The 15260-nt window shown below is 48.6% G+C and overlaps 6 protein-coding genes across 13 annotated transcripts; 4 read left to right on the plus strand and 2 right to left on the minus strand.

Annotated features, from left to right (window-relative positions):
- Positions 1-546: 546 nt before the first annotated feature.
- Positions 547-919, minus strand: FOXG_20021 (uncharacterized protein; the record flags this gene model as incomplete). The annotated part of the gene is made up of 2 exons (XM_018400288.1): positions 547-700; positions 792-919. The coding sequence occupies 2 exons, from the start codon at positions 917-919 to the stop codon at positions 547-549; spliced, it is 282 nt and encodes a 93-aa protein (XP_018246382.1).
- A 396-nt stretch (positions 920-1315) lies between these two features.
- Positions 1316-6276, plus strand: FOXG_09261 (arf/Sar family, other). Of its 6 annotated transcripts, XM_018388338.1 has the most exons (6): positions 1316-1526; positions 1594-1716; positions 1768-2992; positions 3117-3189; positions 3271-3290; positions 3404-4749. In XM_018388338.1, exons 3-6 carry the CDS (start codon positions 2943-2945, stop codon positions 3813-3815), a joined length of 555 nt encoding a protein of 184 aa, XP_018246385.1. In that variant the 5' UTR covers positions 1316-1526; positions 1594-1716; positions 1768-2942; the 3' UTR covers positions 3816-4749. The 6 variants fall into 6 exon arrangements, with proteins under 6 accessions (XP_018246385.1, XP_018246384.1, XP_018246383.1 ...); XM_018388337.1 differs by having other exon boundaries at positions 1594-2992; XM_018388336.1 differs by having other exon boundaries at positions 1316-2992; positions 3404-6276.
- A 157-nt stretch (positions 6277-6433) lies between these two features.
- Positions 6434-8335, minus strand: FOXG_09262 (uncharacterized protein). The gene has a single exon (XM_018388342.1). It carries the CDS (start codon positions 7837-7839, stop codon positions 6709-6711), a length of 1131 nt encoding a protein of 376 aa, XP_018246389.1. The 5' UTR covers positions 7840-8335; the 3' UTR covers positions 6434-6708.
- A 194-nt stretch (positions 8336-8529) lies between these two features.
- On the plus strand, positions 8530-10384 carry FOXG_09263 (threonine aldolase). 2 transcript variants are annotated; one of them, XM_018388343.1, is made up of 3 exons: positions 8530-8976; positions 9031-9289; positions 9340-10384. In XM_018388343.1, the coding sequence occupies exons 1-3, from the start codon at positions 8760-8762 to the stop codon at positions 10160-10162; spliced, it is 1299 nt and encodes a 432-aa protein (XP_018246390.1). In that variant the 5' UTR covers positions 8530-8759; the 3' UTR covers positions 10163-10384. The 2 variants fall into 2 exon arrangements, with proteins under 2 accessions (XP_018246390.1, XP_018246391.1); XM_018388344.1 differs by having other exon boundaries at positions 8530-9289.
- Positions 10385-11330: 946 nt separating this feature from the next.
- FOXG_09264 (trehalase) lies at positions 11331-13957 on the plus strand. Its single transcript, XM_018388345.1, has 4 exons — positions 11331-11679; positions 11737-12396; positions 12446-12633; positions 12686-13957. The coding sequence occupies exons 1-4, from the start codon at positions 11501-11503 to the stop codon at positions 13720-13722; spliced, it is 2064 nt and encodes a 687-aa protein (XP_018246392.1). The 5' UTR covers positions 11331-11500; the 3' UTR covers positions 13723-13957.
- A 223-nt stretch (positions 13958-14180) lies between these two features.
- On the plus strand, positions 14181-15113 carry FOXG_09265 (uncharacterized protein). Of its 2 annotated transcripts, XM_018388346.1 has the most exons (3): positions 14181-14483; positions 14536-14566; positions 14614-15113. In XM_018388346.1, the coding sequence occupies exons 1-3, from the start codon at positions 14397-14399 to the stop codon at positions 14952-14954; spliced, it is 459 nt and encodes a 152-aa protein (XP_018246393.1). In that variant the 5' UTR covers positions 14181-14396; the 3' UTR covers positions 14955-15113. The 2 variants fall into 2 exon arrangements, with proteins under 2 accessions (XP_018246393.1, XP_018246394.1); XM_018388347.1 differs by having other exon boundaries at positions 14536-15113.
- The last annotated feature ends 147 nt before the right edge of the window (positions 15114-15260 follow it).

Below are 15260 nucleotides of genomic sequence, written 5' to 3' on the forward strand. Positions count from 1 at the left end.
TGGTTTCTATCAATCAAGCGATTTAAGTGCAACATTTGAATTCGGCCGCATGAGCGGTTAAAACGGTTCGTTGCGTTCATAATTTAATAAGAAAGCATAAGTTTCAAGACCAGTCAAATGAAACACCGGCAGTGAATCAACATAGCGAATAGCCCGGCCATCTTATCCTTGCGGAACCAAGCTCCCACAGAGGCAGCATCGCGAACGAGAAGATTACATCGTTCCAGGATTTTTAGCCAGAGGCGATAATAAACGAGAATGATGACGAATTATCTACCGTTCCCCAAGTCACAAGGCATGCTTAGCAAAGAACTTGGCCCCTTTGTGTTGCCAATCACCACTTCTAGAGCATGAAGGCCTAAAGCTGGTGCCTGGGAAATAATTTAAGTACGGCGCTGACTGTGTAAGTCCAAGATGGGGGCCAAGACGAGGTTTGCAACTTGAAAGGTGGTCACGATTCGGCTTCTTTGTTGGTAGCAAGTGTGGTAATGGAGAGTCCGCAAGTACTGAAGGCCACTGAAAGTGCACTTTCAGCTACTAAGGTAGTTATCTCCGGTGGCGCAGAGACAAGAGGTAATTAGACAGATGAACTTGAAGCACGCCAGACACTCCGGAGTGATTCTGGGCTGCCACATCCTCGAGGAATAAGGATGATGAGACGTACTTGTCTTGCAGCCCAAAAGCGGAAGCTTCCCAATTACTACACGAATAAGAGCTGGGGTTAGCTCGAATGCGATGCTTGCAGCAACTGCAGCCCAACCTGCATTACAGTACAGTACATACATACATACAGGTACCATGCCCGGGATTGAATAATGGTCCTAGAGATAAACGCTTTGGTAAGACCCCGGTTGGTTTTGACCAACTTCACTTGATTTGCAAGCAAGAGCCCAACACGCTGCACTTGGTCTTGGTCCATCAACTCTCTGTACACCTTCTGGAGAAAAGAGTACTTCTACACTATGAACCTCTCTACATATCTTCCTATCTTCACAGCTCCTCCTTGAATCATCTCGATGTCAAGGTAACCTCGAGGTCATCAGATATTACGACTCCGCTACCTAAGTGCCACTGCGAAGGGCTGCGATTTATGTGTGGCTCACCTCATACCCTGCAACAACTCACTCTCATGCAACCTTCAAAAACATATACTCGAGCTGAATTATAATACTACATTTAACAAAGGTTTGTAGTTCGCGGCCGCGGATATCCTTGATCTGTAGGTCGTCCAACAAACTTGATTCATCGTCCGTTATCAACGCCCTACTTGTGGCTGTCCGTGGCTGGCGATCAAGGCCCACACTTTGCATGTGTTATTGCAACACAACGTTGAAGCACCCCAAACCGCCCGTATTTGAAACTCCATTGCACGATCCGGAGGGAGCTGCATTGCCCAGGAGATCTCTAATCCGCTTTCAAAGCCTATAACCAGAAGTCGAGCTCGACCTGGTCAGTTGAGTACCTTGAGCAGATCCAGTATTGATCGCCAACGCTGTCACCGTCTACGTCTACTCTCAACCCATCGGGTGGGTTTGTTTGCCGGCTCCCGTTCTCTAAGACCCTGCAGCTAACCGTGAAGCACTTTGATTTTAGGAGGCAAAGTCAAGATAGTAACAACGAACTCAAACGTCTACCCACCAGCCCCATCATTCGCCAACCGCTCTGCCTTGCAGCGACAAGGACCCTACGAACAAATACAAAGACACAACAGCGCTCGTTAGGCGCCCTCACAGAAGCCCTTGACTTTGAGAACTGACGTCGACATAGTCCTGGTCTCCTGGAGCCCTGCGCCCTGGCCGATCATCGCTCCACTCAAGCAAGCTCTCCTCTGTTCAAGCGAATGAAACGCCGCAGCGCCTAGCCCACACTGCTGCCACCTCTGGCTGGGCCAGGTGATTTGAAGATTGGAATGTCACAACACCCCGCGACGACTTGCAGTCCCCAATCACTACCTTTTGGCGCTCCCGCCGCTCACTACTCATCCCTGCACGAGCTCTACCTTGCCTTAGGCCTCCCGACCTGACCTGACCTGACCTGACCTGGAGCTCTCCTGCTGCCATCGATACATACCCTGGGTTAGTTAGTAGCTTAGGTAGCTAGCAGTGGGATAGCTGCTGCCAAGTACCTCGACCTGCGTTGAGTTTGATATTCGCGCTTACATTCGACTTAAACCATCTACAGCACCAAATCTTTCTCGGTAACCTCTCTGGGCTCCTTTGGCGCTGCATCTGCGCTAAAAGCTACGCTACTTGCGCCGCCAGGCACGGGTCGTTCCCACCACTTCCCCATTCCTTGCCCCCTCAAGGCCCCAAAGGCTCGTGCCCGTTGGTGGTCTCTCTGGTGGCCTCTGCTGGTGTCTTTGGGGTGCCCTTTCTGGCGTCTCTGTTGACTGTCTCGGCCGTCATCTCGTTCCAGGTGGGGCCCTTTTTTTGTGCCTCCGCCTAGGCGTCACCTGTGCCAATCTAGGTACTGCTCCTCCGTCGTTGCACCACGAGGCTCTCCTCCTTCACTATTTCCATCGCCGCTCGAACCCGCCTCCGACGCCGACGCCGACCTTGTTCCAAACGCCTAGACGCTGGCGCGCACAACTTTACAGGTGCAGATGTTACTTGTCGCCTGCCACCGTCATACAAGTCGCTTTTCATCTTGAACCGCCATCCTGCTGCTCCTCTCGCTTCTGTCACCTTGGACCACGACCCTGCATCTGAGCACCAACAAGAATTGTCCGCCCATAAAACACCCCGCCCACCACATCTTCTACCGTCTTTCGCGAAACCGAGACATTTCGTGTTCTTCTGTCAAAGAGGAGAAACTTTCAAAAGAAACGGCATTTCTCTCGTTCGTCTTTGCGACAAGCTGCAGCGTTCTTCCAATCAGCACCCCCGCCTTCACCCGACCGCCTACCGCAGCCCGACCAACGTTTTTCGTGACCGATAGCAAATATGGCAGGGTTATTCCAAAGGGTCTACAATTGGCTCATGCGCATGTTCTGGTAAGTAGCCATAATCGTGAGGTTGCTTCCACGGAAACCGACAGAAACCTCTGGTTCATTCGCGACTCGCTATTCTGCATAGCTGCGACAGCTTTTGAACCCACATGCTGATAATGACTCCCAGGGCGATGGAAATGGAAGTGACGATGGTTGGTTTGCAAAATGCTGGAAAGACCTCGTTATTACGAGTTCTCGCTGTAGGTTCCGACATGTCTTTTTTTTTCTTTCTTTTTTTTCTTTTTTGCTTGACCGCTTGTAGCTGACTGTCGCGTTTGTAGGGCGGTGAATTCACTCTCGAGTAAGCGCTTCCCAATACCGACTCTTGCCATGAATTTCCTCGATCTCGCTGCAGCCCGTCCGGACATTTCAACTGTGTCATGAGGTCCCAGTGCTAACTCCAGATGATGATAGCTCCATCCCCACCGTTGGTTTCAACATGAAAAAGGTACAGCGCGGACATGTTACCTTGAAGTGTTGGGATATTGGCGGCCAGCCCCGGTTCCGAACCATGTGGGAAAGATATTGTCGAGGTGTGAGCGCCATCGTCTTTATCGTGGATATTGCCGATACACCACTGATTCCCCAAGCGAAGGAAGAGCTCCATGACCTCATGAGCCGCAAGTCGCTTGAGGGTATACCACTTCTCATCCTGGGGAATAAGTCCGATCTTCCGGACAAGCTTTCGGTGGATGAGTTGATTGACGAGCTAGACCTGAAGAGCATACGTGGCCGTGAGGTGTGCTGCTATGGTATCAGCGCGAAAGAAGAGACAAACCTTGACGCAGTAGTCGAGTTTCTAATGAAGTATGCCACGCGACCATAATCAGCGCCATAACTCGCTGGTGTGGTGGCTGTAACACTCGCTTGGGGATGTTTCCACACCCTCTGACTCAAGAGGTAACAAGCGTCCAAGTCTGTGCTAGTTGTTCCAATAACTGCCAGACAAAGGCTTCTTTGCTTGCGTCTCGAGCCAGCAACAGAGCACAAGACCGGCTTATGACAAGCGAGTGAAAAGAGCAAGGGTAAACATATATAAATTCCTCTCTCACGAGCTCATGATTTTTCCAGATACCTGTTGGCCCATATGCAGCTTTTACCGGGGTTTCAAAGACTTCTTCGCTGTTCTCATGTCGCCACTACCCAGGTCCTGGAAAACCATGACACTTTTCTTTGTTAATGGACGGAGCATAATCTTGCATGGTGGGAAGAAATTCAGCACTGGCTAGAAAGGAGAAAAGGTCTTTTCCCAAGGGACGCCGTTTTTGTATATGGAATTGGCGCTTGCCATTCCTCACTGTTTCTTTTTGTTATTCACCGGGGGCCTAGGCGCTGTTGCCATTGTTGATGGCGCTATTGTTTCTGCTGCTGTTGACGATGACGACGATATGATTCTTGGATGTTGTTTTTCTGCTTGGAACATACTTTGATCGAGTAAAGCATGTGTAGTTGTCGGCCACAGCTTGTGTAAGTAACCTGCAAGCGGCTGACTAGAAACGGCTGATGACTGAATGATTATGTCGTTATGAAAATGTTCGTTCAGTTTTTAAGCCTGGTAGTTGATGGGAAGACGCGTGTGTTTATAGACAATGGAACCAGAACCAGATACGAGTTTGAATGTGTGACTGAGTTGTGTTTTGTGAGTCAAGAATAGTGGCAAGAGATGGACTCTTTCTGAGTTGTATCGCCGAAACCCGTATTGGTTGAGAGGATAATGAGTGACTTTAATAGACATTGAATGGGTTTTCAACATTTGACTGTTTGTTGGAAAGAATCGAATGTCCCAGATGACATGGGTCGAGTTGTCAATGTGAGGCGGAGAAGGTTCAGGTGATGCTTGGGTGTGGATACTTATCAACACCCATTTTCACAACCAAGAGACTTTTTTCAATACAAAAAAGCCCAATAAGGAAACCAGGAGCTGTAGAATATCGCCAAATAGTAGGCTAAACAGAGAGAATAAAATCTGCAGTTCAAGAAAGTACGAAAGAAAAGAGGTGAGGGAGGGGGTTGTTGATGAGGGAAACTCTAGGAGGCTACACACGGACCACTTGATGCGTTGGCCAACTCATCGCTGCAGTTGACAAGCGCCGCACGCCAGTTTTGCAGTGGCTCATCGCCCTGTCAATCCCGCCTCGCATCACGCAGCGCATCGCGTTCCCGCACGCACCCACACCCCGGCCGAGCGAACGAACTGGTGAGGATCTGAGGTGCAGCAGGGAAGGCTATCGTGGGTGCCTCTGACTGGGTGTTGTCGTTTTCTTGAACGGCCAGGTGCTTCCGATGAACGGGTCCCTTTCCTAGATGGTCACTTCCATGTCTCTAAGCCTTGTAGGTGTGAGTTATTTCCGAGGGGTGTCTATTCCTTGACAGTATTGCCTGTTTCTAAGTCGGGGTAATCCATCGTGCTGCAGCTCATTGCTCAAGAGATCGTTGTTGATAGGCGAGGAAGCAAGGACAGCCTATAGAAATAGAACAAATAGTAAAAAAGCTTGGCTTGGAACAAGTCTGGGCGACATTCAGCTTTGATACTTTGAAAGGGATGAGCGATTGCGATGAGGTCATGCTGCACACTCGGACAGCCCTCGGGAGCTCCGACCAGACGGGGACGGCGGTGAACGGATGCGGAGCGGAGGACTCTATCGGTACGGGGGTGGAGACGGAGGAGTGGTAAGATGGTTCGACAAAAAGCGCAAATGAACGTCCTATAAAATGTCAGTGAGCTTCAATGGATAGAAGTGTAAAGCGTATTGACACACGATTTGAATAAAGTAGAAATAGAGATAAGAAGAAATTATCGTGTGGGAAAGGGTCGAAATTATTACTTCCTCGTACGGAAATGAAATGGAATTCGAGGTTTGGAAAAAGGTGGACTCGGGCTTCTAATTGGAGCGCCGTCAACGACTGTGAGCGAATCGAACGTCTTGCGCTAGACAATGGCTTTTCTGCAAATGGACATCCCTCACACGGCTCAAGTTCCGAATGACTTTTGAACCCCTGATATGACCGACCCTGGGATGCTTATTGGGAGCTGACACTGAGGCTATCGTGACTGGACCACCTGGTAGTCAAGGAGCTGAGGAGCTGCGGAGAAAGTGACGCTACGTGACGAGAATCAGCTAGCGATTGGATCGCGATGTGACTCAATCATCGCTTAGACGAGAGCTGACCTCAGAAACTGAAGGTTGACGTTGCTGATTGAGAGTTGTGATGGTGGAGAGAAGTTGCCCAAGGGTGGATTCTCGATAATGGACGGATGCCTGACTTAGGTTATCGTTAGCTGGGCAAGCCCAGTGAAATGGGCTAGGTCTAGGAAGAAGGTTGTTGCCGTCACAGGGCCACTGTTTTCGGCACATTCCTTCCTTCCTCCTCCCTTGAATATTGTACGAATGTGATTCCTTCCCTTCAGAGGAGGATCTTAAATTGATCACACACTCCAAATCAAACTCATGACAATAGAGAAGGATATCTAACAGTGTCTAACCAACAGTAAAGTAATCATGTACACGAATGTCGAAGACAGTCGTGAAGATTCCGTAGCGAGGCGCAGTTACTCCAAAGTTGAGGCTTGGGAGTTGTTGGAGGCTGAAACACTTCATTATTGAAGGGGTATCTTGATTCTCATAACTAACTCATCCAGAAACCATGAACCAAACCATGAACCAAACCAATCCGTGCCTTGTTACATTTCTCATAATCATCCGTCACAAAAGATAAGTTCATGGGTAGTCGCTGAACCCCGCGGTCTTGCCACTTCGATCCAACATATATCGAAACCTCTCCCGATCCTCAAGCAGACAAGTTGGAAGGTCGGCATTATTGTCTATTCGAGTGAACGTATTCTCTTTACGTCCCCATAGGTCAACACCTTCACGTATCGCACTTGCGATACGATCTCGATCGCGGAAGGATTCGTGGTTCATCCACGCATGCGAGAAACTGGCCATCTTGTTCAGGAATTGGCCTATTGTCGAGAAGCACGAGCTGCAGTGCCAACCGGCATTGGCCAATGTTCCCTTTTCCAAGTCCCTGAGCAGAGGAATTCCTGCATCTCCAGTTCTCAAATTTCCAGGAAGAATGGTATTGCGCATGCCTTGGTAATATGTCGCTTGTGGGAATGGCCACTCAGGTCCATCGTGAAGGAACTGGAAGGAATAGTAATAAAACTTGGAAGAGAGGGTCAGGCGACGGGGGAAGTTGCACGTCCGAAGTACCAGCATCGTTGCAGGGCGCAGAATCTCGTCGACATCGGCAACCAGAATGACATCGCCTTGAGTTGGGGTTTGCTCGCCAGTGAGCTTTGGGAAGACTTGGTCGAACATAGCGTTGCGCTGTAAGTCTTCTCGATCCCAATGACGCAAGGGCTTGAAGTCTTTCGGATACTCGAGTTGATGATAAATCATCTTGTCATGGTAAGGCTCAAAGCGTTTCCAGTTGTCGCGGATGACAAGGTCCTTGGGGCCACCCTGAAAGGTAAGTGGCGCCTCAACGACAACAAAATAATCGACATGATTGTACAGGGTCTTGAGTCGAATTTCGAGAAAGTCCAGTTCTGTATTGACCATGAAGAGGTCGTAAATCTTGCGGCGACCGTTTGGCGCATCGGGATGAGGGTTGAAGACAGTGTAACCATGTGAGGCGCATAACGAGCGAGCGGCATCTGATGCGTAATATTCGTGATGCGACCTTGAAAAGTTAAGTCGAGGAAGTGAGAGAGAAACGCTGATATCTGTATCAGTAATGCGATGAATGTGTGAACGATCATAGAACGGTTGCTTAGATAGAAGCACGACCACGCAGACGAGGGGTATCAACGAGAGGAACACACGATAAGGCACGCGAGAAGCCATAATGATGATTTTCGCACATCAAGAGAAATGAGAGAATAAGAAGATCGTTAGTGCAACAGGGCTGCTATAAAATGGCAGCAGTGACATATGTCTAATAACACAAGGTCGCATGAGGGAGCAATAAATCGGTAATCACGGCATCTTATCCCCAAAAGGATTCGAAAATCAGCCCAATAATGCGTTGATCTTGGACTAAGGCACGCCCTCAGCCTCAGGATAAAGGGATGGTCAGGCCGTTATACGAGTTTGTTACAATACAACCCACGCACGGCGTTGCTTCATTGGCTAAAATATCTGTTCCTGTCGGACTATGAAGCCGGCAATCTAACAAGCGTCGGCAGCTGAAAACAGTGATAAGCACCGACGCCATGTAATATAAAAAGTGTTTGAGGCTTGTTTAATCTAGTTTGATAATGATGTTCTCCCAGGGCTGATAACGATGAACGGGCTGACGCAATTTCATACGTACTTTTCGATTTCCCACGTGAAGATAATCGTAGTTCGTATAGCATCGAGGCCCGCTATTACTCTCATCCCAATGACGATCAAACAATGCAAAAGACACTAAATTGTTGAACCCAGCCGATGGCCTCATTACAAAGCATCTATAAGCAGAGCTAGAGACTTTGTAAAGAAGATTCTGTTTATACACATGAAACGGAAATAAGCACCGTTTGATAATGGTAGACCCTTGAAGTTTAGTGTTGTGAGGGGGAGGCTCCATCAATTGATATCGATATCGCTTCCGGAGCCGAGACGGGGGCGGCATCGGCTCTTTCAACGGCCAAGGCTCGGTGTTCCCCTCACTATCGACACGTTTTTTGTGGAGGTTGTACCCCGTTCTACGCCCTATAACGACTTAACTCTATTGTTCCGTTCTGCGGAGATTGAAACTCTTGAGTCTAATTCGCTCTTCTATCATGATGAGTCGTTCTTCTCGACTTGTCGTGTCCTCGGCAGTTCGCAACTTATCAAAATATCCTCTCCGGCCTCTATCGATATCTTTAACAGCACGCCCAATTGTCTTTTCACAACGGACTTTTACCTCTTCATCTGTCAAAATGGGAGACGCTGTCTCTGAGAAGCCTCGCAATGCCTGGCTCGGTGCTAAAGGGCCTGCGGCGCTTGACCTCCGCAGTATGTAGCTCACACATGTGTTGAGAGGTCAAACTCTAACATTGGTTGGTATAGGCGATGTGGTGACAACACCAACACCAGCTATGTTGGAAGCTGTCAAATCATGCTCTCTACTTGACGATGTCTTCCAGGAGGACCCTGCTACAAACGAACTTGAAGCCTATGTTGCGGAACGCACCGGAAAGGAAGCCGGTCTTTTCGTCCTCTCAGGAACAATGGGAAACCAGCTCGCTCTTCGATCTCTTCTCACACAGCCTCCTTACTCAGTACTGTGCGATTACCGTGCTCACATCTTCACCGCTGAAGCAGGCGGGTAAGTACTAAAAAATGGGCCATGGGTTTATTTGGCTTACAATTTTGTAGCACTTCAAACCTCACAGGGGCTCAGATTCAGACTGTTATTCCTAAAAATGGCAGATACATGACACTTGAAGAGATTCAAGAGAATGTGACCCTGGATGATGATGTTCACGGTTGCCCTACACGTGTCATCAGTTTGGAAAACACTCTTCACGGCATGGTCATGCCTCTCAGTGAAGTCAAGCGAATTGCTGAGTTCGCTAGAGAGCACGGCATTAGGTTACACTTGGACGGCGCACGACTATGGGAGGCAGTCGTCTCTGGAGCAGGTTCCCTGACCGAATACTGCTCTTACTTTGACACCATCAGTCTATGCCTCTCCAAGGGTCTCGGTGCCCCTGCAGGAAGTGTTATCGTTGGCACCAAAGCCACACTGAAGCACGCTCGTTGGGTCCGCAAGTCCATCGGCGGTGGTCTACGACAATCCGGTGTTCTCACATCTGCAGGACGCATCGCTATCGAGCAGACTTTTGGAAAGTCCCCCAACGGCCAAGATGGGCCTCTCAAGGCGTCTCACGAGATGGCGCGCAAGGTCGACGACCTCTGGACGAGCATGGGTGGCACGATTGATGAGCCAACGGAGACTAACATGGTGTGGTTGAACCTCAAGGCGACAGGATGCAGTGTGAAGCGGTTCATTGAGATTGGTGCAGATGCTGGGCTCAAGTTCATGTCTAGCCGGTTGGTGACGCACTACCAGGTTGCGCAGAATGAGGAAGAGGTTCTGAGACGGTTGAAGATTGTGTTTGAAAAGGTTCTAGGTGAGGGAGGAGATTCCAGTGCCCAGCAAAAGATTGGAAAGGGCAGTGTATATGTGCCCCAGTAGATGAAAGGATAGGCTGGGTATTCGATCTACAGCTTGCTCTTTCGGTCCTACTCCTTACACATGTTAGTGAAATACTGTGAGACGTTTCAGCCATCGAAAGATTTTTATAGTAGACTTGTCCATATAAGGCTGCTCTTTAGAGATATCTTCACAATTAAGGTTAGATGTTGACCGGCAGTTCTTGGTGTTAGTCACTAACGGTATTGTCTCGGTCAATTTCTTATGATCAGAGCCAGGACCAGGATCATGATCGACGACCTTGCGCAAACTATATTGACATCTCAGAACTATTCAGGCAGGTGTCAAGATATTTGACGGAATTGCCGAGACTGAAGCTGACGATTCACTCCATCACCAGCCCCAACAAGCATGGGACATTAGTCATGAAAATGGGCATCTGTCGGTCCTATTACACCGAGAATCAGTACTCGAGGTTTACCGTTTGCTGGTTCTTCTTCTCAACGGGCGAGCCAAGAACGCCGCTGACACTTCTCTCAGGCTATACACTTGGTCGAATTGTTTAATTCCGCGCCCTGCGGGAACGTTTATTCCCAACGCTTGAAACTTGGAGACTTGGGACTTGGGACTTGGGATTCTTGACGTCACTGACCAATCGGTCAAATAAAGCTGCAAGCAGCGTGTAAATGATGCCGAAGCTAAGAGGGGAGAGTGCGGGGAATAGAGCAGAAACAAGGATTAGATGCAGACGTTTCTCCACGTTTGGTTTGTTTATTTTCTGTGGCGTCTGGGGTGTAGAGGATATCACGTCACAGAGAGAGGATGACTGATTTATATTCAATTACTGTAAACTCATGATAGAAGTAATAATTGAACAGTGGACAGTTCAATTGAACAGAAACATCAGTGAGGAGAGCCCTGGTTAGGTCATTCATCTTGGTATCATGATGTAAAGTTGGACTTAAGCCCCTTGGCAAAACAAACGCTAACTTACAATACCATGAACCTTGAACTGCACAAGCTCGTAGTGGAGGTGTCAAGTAAAAGGAAAAATGTGGAAAATTGGACAATGATCGTCAAGCTGAGCTCTTTCTTTGCTTTAGCAACCCCCGGTTTCCATCTTCCATTCCATTCTTGGCTGGCAGCCTAAATGTTAGCAACTAAACAACCCATGACAGGCTCAAATCCTGTTCATGTTCACTAAATATCATGTCATGATTCTTCTTGGCTTGGCCGAGTTACAGGCTTTGTAACTTTAACTATATATATAAATATGCTTCTCGTTCATCCCCTCTCCTCCTCTTGAATACCACTCTACTTCTGTACTCCTCGATTGGCAATTGTCAGTAGCTTTCTTTATCTTGGAGGAAGTAATCCGTGATGCCGTCTCCACGACATATCGCTGCGGCTTTGGCTGCGTCAGCGACAACCGTATCTGCTCTCTACGTGAACGGCACAGTCGTTGCACCTTGCGACTCACCAATCTACTGCCATGGAGAGATTCTCGAGCAGGTTGAGCTTGCCCAACCCTTCAGTGACTCCAAGACCTTTGTTGATATGTAAGTCAACATCCAATCTCACCGTTATAACCAGGGCAGATACTAATTCATCTCAAGGCCAGCCATTCGTCCCCTGAGTGAAATTCAGGATGCTTTCGACAAGTTGGATAAGCCGCTACGTAACAATTCGGCTCTCACGGAGTTTCTCAATGACTACTTTGCCGATGCTGGTAACGAACTCGAGGAAGTCCCAGAAGATGAGCTTGAAACAGACCCCAAGTTCCTCGACAAGATCAACAACACTGCCATCAAGGAATTCACACAAAAGGTCATCGATATTTGGCCTGATCTGACTCGTCGCTACGACCAAGATTCCAAGAACTGCAGCGATTGCCCCAACAGTTTCATCCCTGTCAACCGATCCTTCGTCGTTGCCGGTGGTCGTTTCCGTGAGCCTTATTACTGGGACTCTTACTGGATCATCGAGGGTCTTCTCCGAACTGGTGGCTCTTTTGTCAACATTGCAAAGAACACTATCGAGAACTTCCTTGATTTTATTGAGGAGTACGGCTTCGTCCCCAATGGCGCTCGTATTTACTACCTCAACCGATCTCAGCCTCCTCTGCTGTCTCAGATGATCAAGGCTTATATCGAGCACACCAACGACACTGATATTCTTGAGCGTGCCCTGCCACTGCTTGTGCAAGAGCATGAGTTCTTTATGACTAACCGTTCGGTTCCGGTCTACATTAACAATGAAACTTACTACCTAAACACGTACGAACGCCAACCCTGGTACTTAGCTTGCGACTAACATGAACCACAGATATAACGTTTCCAACACTCGACCACGACCCGAGTCCTACCGCGAAGACTATGTTACTGCAAACAACGAGTCTTACTACTCACCATCCGGTGAGGTTTACAGCGGTGGCGAAGAACTCAACTTCAAGACAAAGGAAGCTTTGTATGGAAATCTCGCCAGTGGTGCAGAGAGTGGTCTCGACTATTCAGGTGCGTTCGCGATCCTGACCAAAGTTGAAAGTTGAAACTAATAATCGCATAGTTAAGTGGGTGGCCAGACCCGATGATGCTATTCGCGACAACTACTTCCCTCTCCGATACCTCAACACTAGAAACATCATCCCTGTTGATCTCAACTCGATCTTGTACGGAAATGAGATCGCCATAGCTGAATTCTATGAGCAGACAGGCAACAGCAGTGCCAGCCGTCAATGGCGCGAAGTTGCGGCCAACCGCAGCTTTGCCATGCACGCCTTCATGTGGAACGAGACTCATTGGAGCTACTTCGACTACAACTTGACTTCCAAGGCACAGTCGATCTTTTACCCAACCGACAACAGCACTGCTGAGATTGATAAGGAGAATGCTCCCAAGGGCAAGCAGGTCTTCTTCAGTCCTACCCAGTTCTACCCCTTCTGGCTGGGTGCTGCCCCCGACTATCTCAAGAACAACCCATATGCTGTCCTCAATGCTTACAAGCGTGTCTCGTACTACCTGGACACCCGTCAGGGTGGTATTCCTGCCAGTAATGTCGAGTCAGGACAGCAGTGGGATCAGCCTAATGTCTGGCCTCCACTGATGCACATCCTCATGTCAGGACTTGAAAAGGTCCCTGCGACATTCGGCATCATGGATCCTTCTTTTATCGAGGTCCGTAGACTGGCTCTTCGTCTCGCACAGCGATATCTGGACTCAACATTCTGCACTTGGCGCGCGACTGGAGGAACAACTTCAGATTTGCCCCGAATCCAGTCAGCGGCTGAGGGGGCTGATGGTATCATGTTTGAGAAGTACGCCGATAACGCTACCAACGTTGCAGGAGGCGGTGGTGAGTACGAAGTCGTTGAGGGCTTCGGCTGGACCAACGGTGTTCTGATCTGGGCTGTTGACGAGTTTGGCAACAGACTGAAGCAGCCTCAGTGTAACTTCACTGGGGATTCTTCTAATGAGCGTCGTGATACCAACAGTGCTGTCATGTTGCATGCCCGCGATGCTGCTCGCGTTAAGAAGTTTGGCAACAGAAAGAGGGCCGCTGAGAAGGCTGCCCATAAGAGGTCGAGCCGTCTGTTTCACTTCTAAGATATGATGGTTATTAATGACTGTATGAATGAGGAGTACACATTATATTAGTATAACTATACTTGATAGCGCCTATAATTGTATAGTATACCCAAAAGCTCGGCCGTGTGACATATAGTCGTGACCGCCTTCCCCGAAGTCACGGCCCCACACCCGGACCGGACATACCCCCAGCACCGCCATCGTATTGACCGTATTGAAATCAATATGACAATATCAAGAGATAACATGACCACCGAAAAAGCAAGTATGAAAGCCTTATGAGGCAGGACGTCATCACGTGTACCCAAGCTGAACAGCACAGCCACCAAACGCGGATTGAACGAGGCGATGAGGTCGACCACTAAGAACTCGATCTAAGCTGTAGGGCCAGCAAATGAGATCCTGAGGCCACGGGGAGACAGATACGATGAATGCGAGAATTGCGTGTGGGGTGATTGGCGGTTAGATCGGCATCACCACATCGGCTGGGCGTTATTTGGCCTTCAGCCTTGGATATGGGATTAGGGATTGAGGTGTTTATGGGACTATAAAGATGAAGCTGGTCCCTTGATTTTGTGTGAAGGATTACATGACATCAGTTATCTACTATTCCATTACTTGAAACTTAATCTCAGTTTGCAAACTATCGTTGCTATCACACGCACTTTTATGACTTGGAACATAACGTCAAGATGGTTGGTTTTGGATCAGCAAAAGACCAGAAGAAGAACCATGAGGAGGTTGCAGATATTCCTGCGCACTTGTCCGACTTGCACTGCGTGAGTATTCTCTCATATTTCTGCCGAAGATAATCTTGCTTACACACTATAGTTCACCGAGACAGACAACTGTATAACCACAAGTCGGTCATCATCTCCAATTCTACCCAACTCCACTAACACATCCCAGCAATGATGGACCTCCCCGGCTATCGCATCACCAAAGTTCTCGGCGCAGTCTACGGCATTACAGTACGCTCACGCAACATCGCCGCAGGAATCGGCATGGTTATAAAGAGCATGGCTGGCGGCGAGCTGACCTGGTTCACTTCGATGCTGTACTCTTGCCGCAATGATTCTATCAGCAGGGTTGTTCAAGAGACGAAGAGGAGAGGGGGCAATGCTATTATTTGTTTGCGCTTTGAGACTGGGGATTTGGGAGGCTTTGCACAGGCGAGTGCGTATGGGACTGCTTGTGTGGTTGAGAAGATTGAGGGTGCCAACGTTGAGACGCCTCAGTTGACGCATTAGTTTGATGTTGAAGTCGGAGATTGCGAGGATACCCTTGGTTAAAATCTTTAAGTAGTATTTCTGTTCTTGATTTCAACAACGTCATCTTTATTCATCTGAATCTTGCCTCTCCTTCTCATTTGTTAATGAATGCTCGTCTCAATTGCGATTATAATACCCCGGATTTATTGCCCCCGGCCGCATAATGAGTGGGGCGCATCCGGGGTTCGGAGGCCGGGGGATGATGCTTCATGCGCCGGACCTCATATCGTATCGAAGCAGTTGAAACATGATACAGAGTAACACTCAATATCATACACTTGGGAA

Source organism: Fusarium oxysporum, chromosome 9 (genome assembly GCF_000149955.1).
Source record: "Fusarium oxysporum f. sp. lycopersici 4287 chromosome 9, whole genome shotgun sequence".
Classification (NCBI taxonomy): Eukaryota; Fungi; Ascomycota; class Sordariomycetes; order Hypocreales; family Nectriaceae; genus Fusarium; species Fusarium oxysporum.